Consider the following 17,935-nt stretch of genomic DNA (forward strand, 5'->3'; position numbering starts at 1 on the left):
TAAAAGGTGACATGCTATATGCTTCCATTCATGTCAAGATAAGGGAAATGTATAGAGACAGAAAGTACTTTCTTTAGGGTGGGAGGGGAGACGGGGGAAAGGGGTTCTTGGGGAAACAAAGGGGAAGCTATTGAGACAGAAGATGGGGAAATAAATTATCAGCAAACAACAGGGAAAGTTTAAAGCATGCGACATGTTTGTGTCAGATTTCTTAAAAGCAAGTATCAAGAGAAGGTTTCTACATTAAAGGTATTAGAATTTAGAAATTGAGCATCAGATTTGGTAAGCATAATACAAAAAAAAATTTACAGTAATACATAAATAAATAACTTGACTGCTGTAATAAGATGCCAAAGTGGCCACTTAAGGGAGAAAGTAGTCTCAGAAATGTTAGGAATTAAGGTAATATCCTTGCCTAAAGCAGTAAGAACTGTCCTCTTCTAGGAAAATATGTTACCATAAAATTTGTACCATTACTAGAGGCCCAGTGCACGAAATTCATGCACGGGTACAGTCCCTAGGCCTGGCCAGTGATCAGGACCAATTGGGGCCTTCTGGCTGCCAGCCGGGGCCTTCCTTCATTCCGCGCTGGCCCCTGGTCATCAGCGCACATCATAGTAAGCGATTAAACTCCCGGTCTCCCGGCTGAACTCCCAAGGGGATAATTTGCATATTAGCCTTTTATACATAGATTAGTGGCCCAATGCACAAAGATTCATGCAATAGGCCTTCCTTCCCCTGGCTGCTGGCACTGGTTTTCCTCCGGCACCCAGGACCCAGGCCTTTGGTCCGGCCACAGCAGCGAGGCTTGGCTTCTCTGCTCCGGCTGCTCCCAGCCCCTCCTTTTTTTTCCCCCCAGCTCCTCCAGCGGAGCCCAGGGCGGGCTGGAAGCTTGGCTTCCTCCGTCGCCGGGTGTAACTCAAGCCTCCTGCTCACTCCAGCTCCGTGGCCACTGCCATCCTCAGTCGTCTTCAGTCTTCGCTCCGCGCCTGCATATGCAAATTAACCGCCAACTTTGTTGGGCTAATTTCATAGTCGCTCTGATTGGTGGGTATAGCGGAGTGGCGAAGTGACAGAGTGATGGTTAATTTGCATGTTTCTCTTTTATTAGTGTAGATTTAAAAAAATGTGTTATGTGTATTTTACCATAATTTTAAAAATGATACTATCATGTAACAGACATCTGAAAAGGCAGACAGCGGTTGACCCACACAGCTATTATGTGACATTATGGAAACATATGCTCATTTACCTCTCTGACTGAGAATTCCTTCAGGCCTGAATATTTCTGGAGTCTCAAAGGCAAAAATGCAGTCGCTTTCATGGACTGTTTCCAGGTCATCTGTGTCACAAAAGGAACGGTGGAACCCATCATAGTACATTTCTGTTAACACAATCTAAAAACGGGGAAAAAGCAAACAATGGAATAAGCAGGAAGTCAATATGAATGGATCTCCTAATTCTCCATGAACTTCCCCAGACCATCAGGACCTAACCGGTGAGGCCTCTGACACATCACAGGGCCCACATTATTTGCCTTTAATAAGAGAATCTTGGAAGCACAGGATCCCCTGTCACTGAAGAGCAATGTATTTTGCTCTCAGAATGTGATGGCACTAAATCCAGAGTTCCTCTGAGTTCTGGTGGAGAAGAGACCCGGGAGATGAGTTACCCGTTTCACAGGGGAAGAAACTAGAGAAGGCAATGACCTGCCTGAGGTTATACAAATATTCAATCTCTGACAATGACAGAGTCCACATCTGGCTCCAAGACTGACTCCTACATCATTAAATTTTCTTCTTTCCAGGTTAAAAAATGTCAAATAACCATCAATATTTGTATTAGGAAAAAATTTAAATCAACTCCAATGTCCAACAAAAGGAACTAGTTAAATATATTATAGCCCAGTGGTCAGCAAACCGCGGCTCGCGAGCCACATGCGGCTCTTTGGCCCCTTGAGTGTGGCTCTTCCACAAAACACCACGCGCGGGCGCGCACGTACAGTGCGATTGAAACTTCGTGGCCCATGCACAGAAGTCGGTTTTCGGCCTGGGTGAGTCTATTTTGAAGAAGTGGCGTTAGAAGTGGGGGGTGTCGGTCGGTCGAATGACGGGAGACTCGGCGCAGGTGGGCCGCGGGATACGCAGCGTGGGGGAAGCGCGTGGGATTCATGCACGAGTTGAGTGAGCCAGTCAATCGGCAGTCTCATTGTGCAGTGGTTAGTGCTAGTCGCGTCCACAAATCGCGCACGGGTGACAAAAGTACCTACTCGAAGCATAAAGTTACCTGTATTTTTCCAACCAGCTGCAAATCCTACAGGTATTTTTGTCATCAATTTAACAATTGTAATTCTTTTGTGTTGGTGGCTTTATTATTATAAAATGAAACATTTTTTAGGTGCCCTGTTTGAGATGGCTACAAAGAAGCAGCAAAGAAAAACGGAAGATGAAAACCGTGAATTTAAAGTTGAATTTAAAGTTGAATGTACCTACCTATATAGTTTAAGTTTAAAAAATTTGGCTCTCAAAAGAAATTTCAATCGTTGTACTGTTGATATTTGGCTCTGTTGAATAATGAGTTTGCCGACCACTGTTATAGCCCTACTGGAATTAGAAGGCTATTACAAAGAATGAGCTATAAATAACTGCATTAACATGAAAAAAACCTCCTAAGTAAATAAGAAGTAAGGTAAAGAACAATGAGTTCATTTTTATAAAACAATAAATGTAGTATATGCACAGGAAAAAACAGGAATGAATTTATAGCATAATGTTAAAGTTAGTAACCCCTAGTTCTCAGATACTTTATATGAGATACTTCCTAAGTTTTGTTTCTGAAATGGTTGAGTATTGCACAGTAACACAGAAAAACAAAAGATGGGTAAAACAATGGCGACATTCAGGGACTTTGTTACGTGCTCAGCAGCACTGTCTAGTGGAAAAGCACTGGATGGGGCATGAGGAGGTTCCAGTCCCAGCCTGCCACCAACCAGCCCTGTGACCTTGAACAAGTCACATGGTTTTTCTGAGCCTCCTTCCAATGAAGGGTTTGGACTGGACCCCTTCGGTTTCCTTTACTAACACAAACATAATGAATCTATGGAGTGAAGGGGGGCTGGTGGCTGAGTCCACAAACAGTCCAAGGAAAATACTCCTGACCTATGTTCTGTCTATGATTTTAATGACCACATTGTTTTTCTGCAGGCGAACATGTAATCATAAGTCACTTTCTCCAGTAAGAACAATGAGGTCAAAACAAACTTGTAATTCTATCACTCATTCAAACCACATGCAAAAAGAACCAGACAGGACTGGGAGCTGTAAAGAGACAACAGATTTGCCTGGACACACACCTACGCCTCCCTCCTCTCTGCCTTTCCTCTTATCCTAAAGGAAAAAAGTGAATCAATGTGCTCTTAAGTGTAAGGAAAAATGTGAACACTTTATGAACGTGCCAGTACCGGTCCACGAAAATGTGTGATATTTGCTTCTTAGGGCAGACTACTATTTGTTTTACTGTGATGACTTCCGAAATGAGGCTGTCTGCAGCCCAAGTACGTAACAGCTTTCCTATGCGAGTATGGCAGCTTCCAGAAGTGATCTAGGGAGCAGCTACTCAGTCACTGACTCATCTTTCCTTAGTAAACCCCAGTAGGGAATGTTTTTCCAAATAAAATCATAACAGTTAACTGAATAAAGAATGTGTGCAAAAATATGTCACACCACAAACAGGCCAAACATATTTTGGACCAATTAAAATACAAAAAATTTACCCAAAAATGAAAGGGATGCACAACTTCCTTTTCCTTATCTAAACAAGGTAAGAGATTGGTCCAGCTCTAACCAGAGAACAAACAGAACTGAGCATCTATGTGCAGGAACTAGCCAGATGCCCATTCTAATCACATGATGGCAAGGGGTTATCAAGAGCCACTGCTCAGGTTCTCTAAGCCTCTTTGGCTTTCAAATACCACAGGGATGTTCTTCCCACATAAGCCTCCATCCGGATGATTCAAGAGGGTTAAGTAATTATACATAAAGTCACAGCTTTTCCTTTTAAAAATGTATACACAATTAAAGAAACATGAAAAGGTTTTATGTACATTTTTCTCCTCTGGCTCTTAATTTCCCTTTTCCTCACCACAGAAACAACTGGTTTGACACTTCTATCTAACCATACTTGGCAGAGAACTGTTAAAAAATTCCCGGACAGAAAGCCACCTTTCCGGGGCTCCTTGTGCAGTCAGTGTGAGCAGGCGGACTACCTGGTCAGTGGGGATCTTTGTTTCCAGAGACACTGCTTCCCGAAGTCTGGCGACAGTCCCCGACAGAGGCACAGCCACGCCAATCCGCATGCAGTGAGAACACTTTCCTTGGTACACTACGGTGACATAGAGAGGCCTGTACAGATCAAAGTCAGATCTTCTTATTAGTTGCTTATTTCAACTAAAATAAAGAAGCAAGACAAACCTGATTGGAAATCAATGTAAAACTGAAGCTAACCCACACCTTTATTTAGAAGTCAATAGAAAAACTCATTTGGACCTAAGTAAAACTCTCAAACAATAATTAAGAGGTCTCTGGAAAAGGTAAGCTTCAAAAAACAACAGTATAACATATCAATACTTGGTTCTGTGCTTTGTACTTCCCTTAAAACGGTGTAACTCCTGGAAATTTTGAGAAACAGTTCAAATAAAGCAATTAACTAAAAGTGCAATGTGAGGGCTCTAGAGAATCTGGAAGGCACTCAACAACCTTTCCCTTTCCCCACGCTGTGGATGGATGACCAAGTGAACAGACACACCTGTCCCATGCACCCTGCAAACTCAGAAAGGCATTCATAAATTTCTGTAAGGTTTTAACAATGCTTGTATGTAATGTATCATTAATCCCATTACCTGTCTAAATAAGTAAGAAGACCTACTTAAGGAGCCTACAAAGGAAAAGGAACACAGAGGAATGTGCCACCTTAATTTTATTAAATCTGTTCTTACCTTGTGTAGGGTAGAGGGATTGGCAAAGAAATGCAGAGGAAAGGGTCAAAAGTGTTGCTCTGCTTCTGACAATGAGGACATGTCAGGGAGGATCTTCAAAAAACAAAATGTAAGATACCCACATTAAGATCACCTACAACCACATAAGCAGGCAACATAAAGGAAATTTAATTTGCTCATACCTGTATTGGGCTTGAAAAAGTTCTTGTACAAAAGTGCTACAGACAGGAAAAGATGGTCCCTCAGGCATCATATCAGACTCTGATGGTGGCTTAAAAGAAGAAAGTACAATTTCACAGACTGAAAGTACCAATTATTGACTGAAGATGACTCTGAAAGTGTCATAAATGTCCCTGACTTCTTATACAAGCTATGCATCAGGTCCAGATGTTCCAGTGAAAGGTATCTGCTAAAGGAACCAGAACACAGCAGCCGGGCCGTGGGTCACAAGAACTCATCTCTTCACAGGCTCTCCCACACATCTCCGTCTCTCCACCCCATCCAGGCGGTTCCTCCCTAGGACACTCCAATCTCCCTCCAACTCTCGATGTCCTGCTCTAACCTCTTCCAGGAAATTAATCCCAACCACTAAGTTCTCTAGCACATACTAGCTGCTGATTTTGGTGCTTAATCACTCTCCTTCATATTTCACTAACCTTTCCATGTCTCTCCACTAACAGTTAGTCACTGAGTACCTGCTATTACGAGTAGAGAGCACTGTAGAGGGCTTTAGGGTACAAAAATAAGACACAGAGCCTGACTTTGACTTCATCTCAATCTGGTGGGGGAGAGAGTCAGCTACAAGCAGAGTCCTATGACAGAACAGTGTTCAGGCATGAAAGGACCTTGAATTAAAATAATTTAACAGCTTACCAAAACAAGAAATTTAAATTTTGAGGTACTGAGCAGAATTATCAAAAACTTTAAAAGCTGCAAGAGAAAGGCAACTCTTTATCTTAATTACTTCCATTATAAAAATCATAACGTTACCCATCATAGTAAGGCTACATGCATGAAAATTGAGGATAAATCACTCTTTCTCAGTATGAATATCCTGGCAGTTCAGTTCCTACACTTGAGTCCAATCCTAACAACAGACATCCACACGTTTCCTGTTTGACTGTGTCCATTCCAGTGACCTACAGGCTATGGGTCTCACTGGACTAGAAGGCAGGTGTTTGCTTTAATAACAGTTTAGTGAGAAGGAACCACCTAATTTTAGTCTAAAGTTAGTCATAGAGGCAAATGTGTCCCTTCTCATTAGACTGTAAGCTCCTGGGACAGTGCCCCTGGCATCTCACACTCCCAACACAGTAGTCAATGTGGAGAAATCCTCTAAGTATCCATGGATTTTATACTCACCTAGCGCTTACTCAATGTCACTACAGTAAGTAAGTGCAAACTGCAACTCCTGAGAGGTTTGGGAGAATGGGCCCTGGGCTTCCGCTCCCTGACTGCTGGGCGGGGCACCCTCACCTTCACAGGAGGCTGGCCGCTCTGCTTCACAGCATGATTGAGGTCTTCGTGAACTCGGTCCAAAAGCCACAACAGAAACTCCTGGGCATCGTGCTGGGAGTTCCCCCGGTACTGCAGTGCATTCTTTGACACAATACTCTAGAAAGGTACATAAACCAGCACGAAGAGTGTGAGTCCTGGCTCTATGATAAACTGCTCATAATCCCAAAGAGGGATGGATGCAAGCTCTCAAGGGTTGTAGAGGACTTCCCAGAAAGACCAATGTAAAAACAGGTGCTAAAAACAACTAAAAACAACAGAAAGACAGGTACTCAATGTAAAACCCACCCCAGGAACATGCATCAAAGACTTCAATGTGCCTACCCAGGAATCCCACTTTTAGGAATATAGCTAAAGAAAACCATCAAAATAGTCACGACATCTAAGAGGATATTCATTCATCAGACCTTTTAATAGCAAAAAACAGGTGATAACTTTGAACATCTTAAAAACAAGAAGTTTTACAATTATCATATTGTTACTTTGTACACCTGAAACCACCAAAATGTTATGTCAATTACACTTTAGTAAAAAAAAAGAGAATTGGTTACCTAAGTAACCGAAGTATAAAATAAACGTCTACATCACATAAACATTGAGTAAATACATGGGAGGGAGAGACGGATCTTAGAATTCCAAATAATTTATGTCACTAATGCCCCTCCAGGAGTTGGACCTTGAGAATGGGCTATGATAGTGACTTGCTTTCAAAGACTTGAATATGGGAGCGGATAGCCAGGGAAAGGCTGCAGCTGAACTGAATGAAGTAAGATCATGGGCTCTGGAGCATGTAGCCTCGGTTCAAATCTCTGTCCCGCCTCTTATTATGTGTGAGGTCTGGGCTACCTCCCCTCCAAAGTGAAAAGGACAATAATGATTTAGTGTGATGGTTCAGTGAGAACACATGCAAAACATTTCACATGTAAATGAGTAATTAAGCACTCAAATTTTAACAATGAATATTGGACTTGTAAAGTAGGGAGACAACTACACAAAGCAAGAGCACTTCGGAGACAAATGAAATGATGAGGCATGAGATAATGAGGGTCTAAGCCAGCGGTTCTCAACCTGTGGGTCGTGACCCCTTTGGGGGTCGAACGACCCTTTTACAGGGGTCGCCTAAGGCCATCGGAAAACACATATATAATTACATATTGTTTTTGTGATTAATCACTATGCTTTAATTACGTTCAATTTCTAACAATGAAATTGGAGGGTCACCACAACATGAAAAACTGTATTAAAGGGTCACGGCATTAGGAAAGTTGAGAACCACTGGTAAGCTAAAGCAGTGAGGGCAGAAATGTGAGGCCAAGTCTGAGAGATTTCAAAATTGAAGCAGTAGAATCAACAGAATTTGTGAGCTAATGGATGTGGAAAGTGAGGAAGGAGGCATTAGTGTCACCCAGGTGTCTTATCTGGATGATGCTCAACTGGTGGTACTTTCCTCAAGACAAAATAAAAAAGGAAGAAGTCTGGGAAAGAGGGTGATGAGTTCCCTTTCGAATCCACTGCACTTGCAGTTCTGTGGAACCTCCCAGTAGAAGTATCTGGTGAACAAGTGAAAAATACAGATCTGGGCTCCATGGAAGTCTGTGTTAAGGACAAGACTTGGAAATCAACAGATCAGTGGTAGTTAAAACCATGAGTACGTCTGATCACTCAGACATACTCATGACATGGCACCCAGAGGACAGCTATATTTAGGGGCCCTCAAAGGAGACCAAAAAAGTCAGCAAAGATGTGGCAAAAAAATCAGGAGACTGGAGACCCAAGAGTCAAGAGAAGAGAGTCATGCAGAAAGTGACCAATAGTATTCAAAGTTGAAGAATGATAAAGTAAGCCAAAGAAATAAAAGCTGTCCACTGTATTTTTCCAATACAGATGATAACAGAGATTTAAAGGGGATAGATTTTTAATTTGATTATGAAAAAGAAGCATCACAACTTGATGGTCAATTACTAGTAGATGTCAATGAAACATAAAGATGACTTACAAAGATTCCAATTTAGGGAGGAAAAACTCAAAAGGACAAAAATGAGAGTATACTGAGGTGTCACGGGCAAAACTTACTACTGAATGAAGGGAGCAAGGGAAAGGAAGGACCCTGAAGACCAACAAGGATGCCCCCTGGATGCCATCTCGGAAAGCAGTACACAAAGGAGATGGCTATACGCACCCGGAGTTCACTCAGTGTGGGGGAAAGTCTTCACCACAGGACAAAACCTCCCCCGAGGCCAGGTGCCACCCAATCACCAAATCCAATTTCTTCTTTCTCAGCCCTCACCTACTCAATCTCCCTGTAGCAGTTTCTACACTTGATATCTTCCTTAATTTTGAAATCACTTGGTTTGTGGCCTTATGTTCTCCTTTAGGAGAATCAAAACCAGAGCCATTGGTATGGACAGTGGAAGAGGGTGAGCTACAAAAGAAAGAGAAGATTTCCTAGTAAAAGAAAATGGTTCAAGAAAAAACATCAGCACTAGCCACACTGACTCAGGATGGAAGAGAAACAGGTGACTGGTGGCACTAGATTTCGGGAGACACCACGTTTAGTGTCTGACTTAGGCGGACAATGACGTCAGGAACAGCAGAAGACTGCAGCGCGTTGGGCAGGATCCCAAGTGAGGTTAAGTGTGGTGCTCAGGAAAGACACCTGAGCTGGAAGTTAAATCAGAGAAGCATACACCTATCCCGAGAGCATAGAGGCAATAACCCAGCCAGGACAGAATCTTGAAGAATGCTAGCATAGAAGGTACAAGTCACAGAAAAGAAGCCAAGAAGATAAGAGAGTGGCAGAACACACGCAGAGGGAGGAGAAACCTATAGATTTGCGGTGGAGTGCGGGAAACGTGTAAACTCGGGCCGAGACAGGCACTGAGACAGGGCCTTTGGAATAGCAAATCAAGAGGTTGACTGCCTGTGCAATTTCAGTGAAGCAGACAGAGAGGGTGAAAGAAGACCACTCTTCTATCCAAGAAGCCTTGTTATAGAAGGTACAAGTCACAGAAAAGAAGCCAAGAAGATAAGAGAGTGGCAGAACACACGCAGAGGGAGGAGAAACCTCCAGGGGATGAAAGCAACAATGTAAACTTCTGCAGAAAAGTCAAGACAGGCACTGAGACAGGGCCTTTGGAATAGCAAATCAAGAGGTTGACTGCCTGTGCAATTTCAGTGAAGCAGACAGAGAGGGTGAAAGAAGACCACTCTTCTATCCAAGAAGCCTTGTTATAAAAGGCAGGAGAAAAGATGCTGTGACTACCTAGAGGGGGGACTGACTGATACAGCAGAGGCACTTATATGGTGAGGGTAGATGCTAACAGAAAGGAGACACCTAAAGAAAGGCAATGCTTTTTCTTCTTTCTTTCTTTTTTTTTTTAATTGGTTTTAGAGAGAGAGAATAGGAGAGAAACTTCAATGTGAGAAACATCAATCGGTTGCTTCCTGCACATGCTCTGACCAGGGATCCAAACCTGCAATCCAGGGATGTGCCCCGACCAGGAATCAAACATGCCACCTGTTGGTGTGTGGGACAACCCACCAACCAACTGAGCCACCTGGCCAAGACAAGAAAGACGATTCTTCAGTAAGGGGAGAAGGAGGGATTCAGAATAGGTAAACTGCCTTAAAAAGGAGGTGGGAGAGACAGAAACAGAGGTAAGACTATGTAATGGTTCAGAGAAGTTACAGACAGGAAGGTGGGAAGTTTGATTTGCACTGTTTGTTTGTGGAGGAAGCAGAGGACAACTGCCAAGAGGAAGCCTTGGGTACAGCAAGGGCAGAAACAAGGATCATGGCACACAGCGGGGTACACAAGTTGCCAGAAGCATGGCCAGCTTCTGCTCGGGACCCTCTCATCTACTTCCAGTGAGGGAGCAGGGAAGTCCTCAGCATCTGCATCCCAAGAAACAGATGAGCTGAAACTCAATGCTTCATTATGTGTCAGAGCAAATACTATGGACAGTGTCATCAAATTTCAGGGTGGAGACAATATTAAGTTCTTTATCAGGCTTGCATTCAACTTGATTTATGCTTCCTGCCACTATCACCTCAACTCATCCAGCATTGATCCACCAATCACTGTGTTCCAGGCACTGTGCTAAAGCCGCTCAACAGGATTTTTGTTGGGCACGGTTAAACAGGCCACAGGGACTGCCACAACCTCTGCAACTGGGGCAAAACTGCTCTGGGTCAACCTCACCCTCAATCACTACTTCACAAACTGAAGGAAATTTTATAGGAGACCTCACTGAACATACACAAACACAGGCTCCTCTTTCTGCCCCTTCACAATGGTGACATCCTCCTGCTGCAGATATCCAAGGGACTTTCCTTTAGCCCCAGGCAAAACAAATTATAAGATAATCTAATAACCACCCTTAGTATGTTATAGGACAGTGGTCAGCAAACTGCGGCTTGCGAGCCACATGCGGCTCTTTGGCCCCTTGAGTATGGCTCTTCCATAAAATACCGACTTCTGCGCATGGGCCACAAAGTTTCAATCGCACTGTACGTGCGCGCCCCGCACATGGTATTTTGTGGAAGAGCCACACTCAAGGGGCCAAAGAGCCGCATGTGGCTCGCGAGCCGCAGTCTGCCGACCACTGTTATAGGAGAAAGAAAAGTAGCGGGAGTCAAAAAACCACTGGGAGCCCGGCCAGTGTGGCTCAGTTGGTTTAATGTCGTCCCATGCACCAGGAGATCACTGGTTCGATTCCTGGTCAGGGCAATGTGCCCAGGTTGCAGCTTGATCTCCAGTAGGGGGTGTGCAGGAGGGCAGCCGATTGATGCTTCTCTTCCTCTCTTTCTCCCTCCCCCTCTCTAAAATCAATAAAAGATATTTAATTTTTTTTAAAAGACAGTCACAAAATGTTGGATGTTTTATTTAAAAAAAAAAAAAAGAAAGAAAAAAAAATTAGTTATTTCTGGTACAGAGTTCCTTGACCTTTATAGACACAAGGGCCTACCACAGGGTAACTCAAATCGAGATATCCCTGTAGCCAAGTTCTCATGAACCAAATTCAGGAACTAAACAGATGTGGAAAGCAAGAGCTATGTGCACTGTTGTAAAACTAATTTTGGACATTAAACAAACTTGCATGCACCACAAAGACTTGGTGACAGAAATTCACTGCTTGGAATATAGACCAGGAAAAGGCATATATCTTGTCTAAAAGGGTTGAGAAAGGATTACTCCATTTCAAGAAATTATAACTAAGGGTGGGAGTATGGTCAAGAGCATTAGAGCCGGGATAAAAGGATGAAATATAAAAAAGAAACTACGACAAGTGGTTCAGTGAGATGAACAAGGAGCAAAGACTTCCCAACAGATCATAAAGCTGTACAGGCACAAAACAGGGCAACAAGAGAAGACCCCCAAGTATGTGACAGTGGTTGGGAGTTTCCACTAGAAATGCAATAGAAACAGAAAGACTGGGTCCTGAACACCTGAGTTCAAGTCTTCTTTCCACTTTTTACTTAGCATTTCTCTGAGCCTTGGCTATCTTTTCTGCAAAATGGTGATGGTAATATTTTTCTAAAAAGATTATTGTGGCACTTCAAAGCATAAAGCATTTCATAAATTCTAAAACTCTATACGGCTGCTGTTACATAACTTTCAAAAGTCAAGAGTAAAGAAAGGAATTACCCTATGGTGCTATAGGGTACCATATTTGGAAAATCCCAAAGAGAAAGCAAAGGAGAAAATACCTAAAATTTTGTCTCCTGACTCTTGGTTACACATTAGAATCATCTGGGAAATTTTTAAAAATAAAAACGATGTCCTGACAGCAGATCCAGGCCTATGGTGGGATCTGATCACTGCTCATCTTTTATCAAGTGTGATTCTTTTTTTTTTTAACAATTCAAATGGGAAGCTAAGACGGAGAAAGAACATGGCCACACCGGAAAAGCTCTGCAGCTTCACTTCTAAAAGCACTAACATTTAGGAGAGGCTCTTTGGTCCTCACTGGATTACTATCACTTATTACATTGTATTTTATTCATATCAGGAAATACAATATCATATCTGCCTCCACCACTGTACAGGGATAGGGATATTCTCAATATTATCTGCCCCCCCCCCCACACACACACCCCTAACAAATGCAATACTTGACACAAAGATAACAATTACAGTTAATATTTGAGTGCTTATAATGTATCAGGCATTACACTAATTGTTTATAGGTGTTATTTCCTATAAAATCAATCCCTTGAAAATTCACTATGCTGTAAATGCCATTATTACTACTATTTACAGATAAAAAAAATTCAGACTCAGAGAAGTGAAGTAACTTATCCAAAGTTACCATTATTCTTCAACCTCATCTTATGGAAACAGCCTTCAAACCATTTTGTCAATAATCCTTCCTTCATAAATGATTTCCTTCCCTTATACAACTCAGGAGCACACAGGACTTGAGGTTCTTCATGCTGAGTGTCAGTTCTGCATGCAGACACAAATTACAGTTGCACCAGGCCTGAGGCTTCTGGGAGTTTATTTGCTTTTAAACAAATCCTTGTTAATCAGTGTTTGTTTTGTTGTAATTTGCATTTTCCCTACAACTGAAATATGGCCCAGAAACAAAAATGCTGTTTATCTCACTGAGATGTTGTTATCCCAGGCCTAAGGAGGAATGCAGACTATGTCAGAAGATCAAGTTGCAGCTTGTGAAGGTTTCTGTCCTGCCAGTGTCCTGGCTGCGGTTGTGACAGAGCCCACAAAAGACAAGGATCTGGCTTTGGAGAACTCCGCCTGCCTCTCCTCAGCTAATGGCAAGGGGAGTGACAGCTCTGCTGTGAGGAGGAAGTCTGTCCTGCCACAGGAGTGTCTTCTTTTGGGGCTTCTTATTTTCCAACACAATCTAAGATTCTTCCCAATACAGTAAAACAATGCCATTATAATGCCTTTTTTTTTTTTTGAGGAAGGAAGGGGAAATTTTGGCTAACAATCAACACAATCTAAAAAGCTAACACTTAGTCCTGATATAACTAAAAGGTAGTCATACAGTAAGTTTAATAAGTTCAACAGTTAAAAGTCAAAAAAGAAAAACTAGAAAATTCATCTAAATATCTAAGAAATTATTATATACTAGTGGCCCAGTGCAAAGATTCGTGTACATTAAAAGGACATTAATTAGAAAGTGGCCGGCTGGGCGGGACTGGGCGAGACTAGATGAACATGCCCTGGAGCCAAACACCTGAGGTCCCTACCCAGGTCAACTGTACCTGGGTGGTGCCATGGCTCGAAGGATGTCTGTGCAGTGAGCAGGGTCCCTCTAGCAGGTGGGGTCCCTTGGCCTGGCCTGTGGGGATCGGGTGGAACCGGCTCTCCAACATCCCCCAAGGGGTCCCAGAGTGCAAGAGAGCATTCTGCAAAGTTGCTGTCGTACAGGGTGTAGAACACAAACGCAAGTGTGCAGTGAACCAGATTCAGGGCCGACAGTGCCCCAGCACAACATAATCCACGGCCGAAGGTGGAATCGCATGGCCCCCGCAAGGAATTGGGCTCCCTCCTCTCTGGTTTCGGGGTGCGTCACCCGAGAACCGCTGCTGCCAAGTCACTGCAGCTCGGCAGCTCCTGTGTTGAGCGTCTGCCCCCTGGTTGTCAGTGGATGTCATAGCTACCAGTTGGACGGACACTTAGCATATTAGCCTTTTATATACATCTACACTAATAAAAGAGAAACATTGAAATTGGTGTCACTCCACTACGCCCACCAGCCAATCAGAGCGACTATGCAAATTAACCCAACAAAGATGGCGGTTAATTTGCATACACAGGTGCAGAGCAAAGACTGAAGGCTCCAGCCAGAGTGAAGACTGAAGACTGAAGAATGAACACTGAAGACTGAAGAATGAACACTGAAGACTGAAAAGGCTTGGCTTCTCCGCTGCAGCTGGACCAAAGGCCTGGGTCCCGGGTGCCGGAGGAAAACCGGTGCCAGAAGTCAGGGAAAGGAAGGCCTATTGCGCGAATCTTCGTGCAATGGGCTTCTAGTGTAGATGGATGGATGGATGGATGGATGGATGGATGGATAGACAGACAGACAGACAGAGAGACAAACAGACAGATATAGATAGATAGATAGATAGATAGATAGACAGAGATATAGATTCCTACTATGGAGTGTTATAGATGCAAGAAAATTAATTTAGAAAACATGGAGAAATAAATAAATAATACACCTAAGTGAAAAGAAGATACAAAACTATGTATGAACATGATTTCAAACTTTTAAATACCTTTTGTCTTGTATCCTTCTAAATATACACCAAAGCATTAGGTGTCATTATCTTAGAAGGGCAAGTTTTAGGTGATTCTTTCATCTTCACACATTTCTGTATTTTGCACATTTCCTTCCTCAGATGTTTCTGTATTTTGCACATTTTCTAAAATAAATTTGTTGATAACAATAACTTGGTGGTACTTAAGAATGATCTGATGGTAGCACACCTTGGAATTTTGGCCAAGGAACCCCAATCTAATGCACAAAAGATGGGGCTAGCAAAAATACAGCTTATTTCTAGCTGAGGCTTTGGCCCCAAATCCCAGTGAAATATGGAGCACTCCACTGAGAATTTCTTTCTTCTCTGCTAGACAGATGTAGAGAGCCTTATACTACTCTACAGTTCTCTGCCCATGTTAAACCTAAGCCAAAAACAAGCTTTGGACCTTATCACTAGAGGAAAAATGTGACAGCATCGAAGAAAAATAAGGAAAAGAGAGAGGGGAAAAGTAGAGTTTGTGCCTTTAAATATGATTTTATTGACTTTAGAAAGAGAGGAAGGGAGAAGGATAGAGAGATAGAAACATGGATGAGAGAGAAACATTTATTGGTTGCCTCCTGCACACCCCCTGCTGGGTATCAAGCCTGCAATCTGAGCATGTGCCCTGACCAGGAATCGAACCAGTAACCTCCTGGTTCATGGATCAATGCTCAACCACTGAGCCACACCAGCCGGGCCAATCTATGTTCTTGATTGAGTGGCACTCCTCTTTGGGGTAGAATTGAAGTGATCTACACATTCTTGGAGATGGAACATGGTGGGGAAGAAAAGGAGTGGAGGAGGCATGAGATCAGGCCTTAAACTATCCCAAAGCCAAGCATGCAAGTATTTCTTCTATAATCAGTATGTGTGTGTGAACACACACGCACATGTACAAAAAGGCAAAATATATAGCCTCTTGATTTTGAATCTATTGGTATTTGATGATAACTCTAAAATGTTTTTGACTAAACAGCTAATTTTATACAGGGATCCAAAATATTCTGGAAATAATCTTGATTTAAAGCATATATAAATTATGAATTCATAGTGCCATAAACCCAGAGTACTCTCAATAAAGTTTAACTGGCTGGAGATGCAAGGCCAGGCCTGCCATACCACTCTTCTCCACACCCAATGCTGTGCATGTCTGAGAGAAAGCCAGACTGACTCCTAAGCCATACACAAAGGTGGTCTCCAAATCCATCCTGGCCTCTGCTGGTTCTCCCAACCCTCACAAGAATCAGATCGCATAAAAACAGGTGCAAGTCTCCAGCTCATCGTGGCTTCAAGCTTTTCCTAGCAAAGAACAATTTAAAAGCTTCCTAGCTTTGGCCTGCCCTGGCCTGCCCCAATCTTGACCAATTTTAGCTAGTCCAAGCCTTGGTCGTCTGCCTGCAGAACGTGAAGGCTAAATGGAAGAGTGTATGAATACATAGAGAACAGAGAATCAAAACTAGGGTAATTCCCTGAATTACTGAACTATTACCATCGTATACGTGTACTTCTACTTTAAAGAACAGATAAAGCTGCCCTACCTCATTATCAACAAGGAAATGCAATTTAAAACAAAACGTGATTTTCCATTTATCAACGTAAAGATGCCTATTCTGCAACAGAGGGTACAATAGACATTCTTACACACTGCTCATGGCACAATCCTGTAAAATCAGGTAACAAATATGACTTAAGAACCTTCAAAATAAGGCCTGGCTGAAATAGCTTAGTTGGAAGAGTGTTAGACTGAAGAACCTTCAAAACAGATAATCACTGACACAGGAATTTCACTTCTATATATCCTAAAAAATAGCCTAAAGTAATTGTAGTTATCTTACTGATTTTAATAACTCATTTATGTCATGGATAATAACCATTTTCTGCTCATAAGAATGAAAGCTTTATGTAAAATATACATTCATACAACCAAAACCCATCAAAATAGGTTATCATGCTATCAAACAATGATCTGAAGATTTTTTGACAAAAATTCCTCATGATACTATCCTATATAATAAAAGAGAAACATGTAAATTGACCATCACTCTGCTATGCTCACCAGCCAATCAGGGGTGAGCATGCAAATTAACCCAAGAAAGATGGCGGGTTAATGTGCATTCACAGGCGCCGGGCGGAGAGCAGAGCGGGAGAGCTGGCAAAGAATGGAGCAGCTTGGGGAAATTGGCTCCCCAAGCCGCCAGATGGAGAGCAGAGAGAGGAAACTGGCGGCTTGGAGGACTTGGCAGAGTGGGAGGCCATGGGATGGAGACAGAGCAGGAAGGGAAGCCCAGAGCACAGGGAGCACCAGGAATGCTGGGAATCGTAGTTCTGGTGGCAGACGGATCTCCTAGACCAGCGGTTCTCAACCTGTGGGTTGTGACCCCTTTGGCAGTCGAACGACCCTTTCACATGGGTTGCCTAAGAACATCCTGCATATCAGATATTTACATTACAATTCATAACAGTAGCAACATTACAGTTATGAAGTAGCAATGAAAATAATTTTATGATTGGGTCACAACATGAGGAACTGTATTTAAAGGGCCAGAAGGTTGAGAACCACTGTCCTAGACACTAGAGCAGTGGTTCTCAACCTTCCTAATGCCGTGACCCTTTCATACAGTTCCTCATGTTGTGGTGACCCCCAACCATAAAATTATTTTCGTTGCTACTTCATAACTGTAATTTTGCTACTGTTATGAATCATAATGTAAATATCTGATATGCAGGATGTATTTTCATTGTTACAAATTGAACATAATTAAAGCACAGTGATTAATCACAAAAACAATATGTAATTACGTATGTGTTTTCCGATGGTCTTAGGCAACCCCTGTGAAAGGGTCGTTTGACCCCCAAAGGGGTCGCGACCCACAGGTTGAGAACCGCTGCACTAGAGCAAAGTGAGCCTGGAGCAAGTTACTGTTGCGGTGGGAGATGGAGGGAAAGCAAAGGTGAGAGACATAAGTAAAATCAGAGTGTCTAGGAAAAATTAAAGGGAAGATATCCTAAAACTTCCAGGAAATCTCCATCAATGAAGCAAAGAAAAAAAAGCCTGTATTATTCTGTGAGCAACAAACCAAACTGAGTTGGGGTCTCAGACAATTCGCTCATATGATTGCAAAGACAGACAGAAACTCTCGGATCTGAGGGCTCCCA

General features: G+C 42.6%; 1 protein-coding gene across 5 annotated transcripts in view; it reads right to left on the reverse strand.

The window, feature by feature from the left end:
* The window catches only part of USP31 (ubiquitin specific peptidase 31), a 74,907-nt gene that overhangs the window by 41,210 nt on the left and 15,762 nt on the right, over positions 1-17,935 (reverse strand). The window contains exons 2-6 of one of the 5 annotated variants that reach the window (XM_014453353.2): positions 6,470-6,607; positions 5,176-5,264; positions 4,994-5,086; positions 4,265-4,400; positions 1,253-1,397 (exon numbers count right to left, since the gene is read on the reverse strand). In XM_014453353.2, coding sequence (XP_014308839.2) covers positions 1,253-1,397; positions 4,265-4,400; positions 4,994-5,086; positions 5,176-5,264; positions 6,470-6,607 — 601 coding nt within the window. Of the gene's footprint in view, positions 1-1,252; positions 1,398-4,264; positions 4,446-4,993; positions 5,087-5,175; positions 5,265-6,469; positions 6,608-17,935 lie in introns of those variants that run through there. The other 4 variants (XM_023751552.1, XM_023751553.1, XM_023751554.1 and 1 more) reach the window with 4 other exon arrangements.

The sequence above is a fragment of the Myotis lucifugus genome, unplaced genomic scaffold, assembly GCF_000147115.1.
Source record: "Myotis lucifugus unplaced genomic scaffold, Myoluc2.0 scaffold_22, whole genome shotgun sequence".
Lineage (NCBI taxonomy): Eukaryota > Metazoa > Chordata > Mammalia > Chiroptera > Vespertilionidae > Myotis > Myotis lucifugus.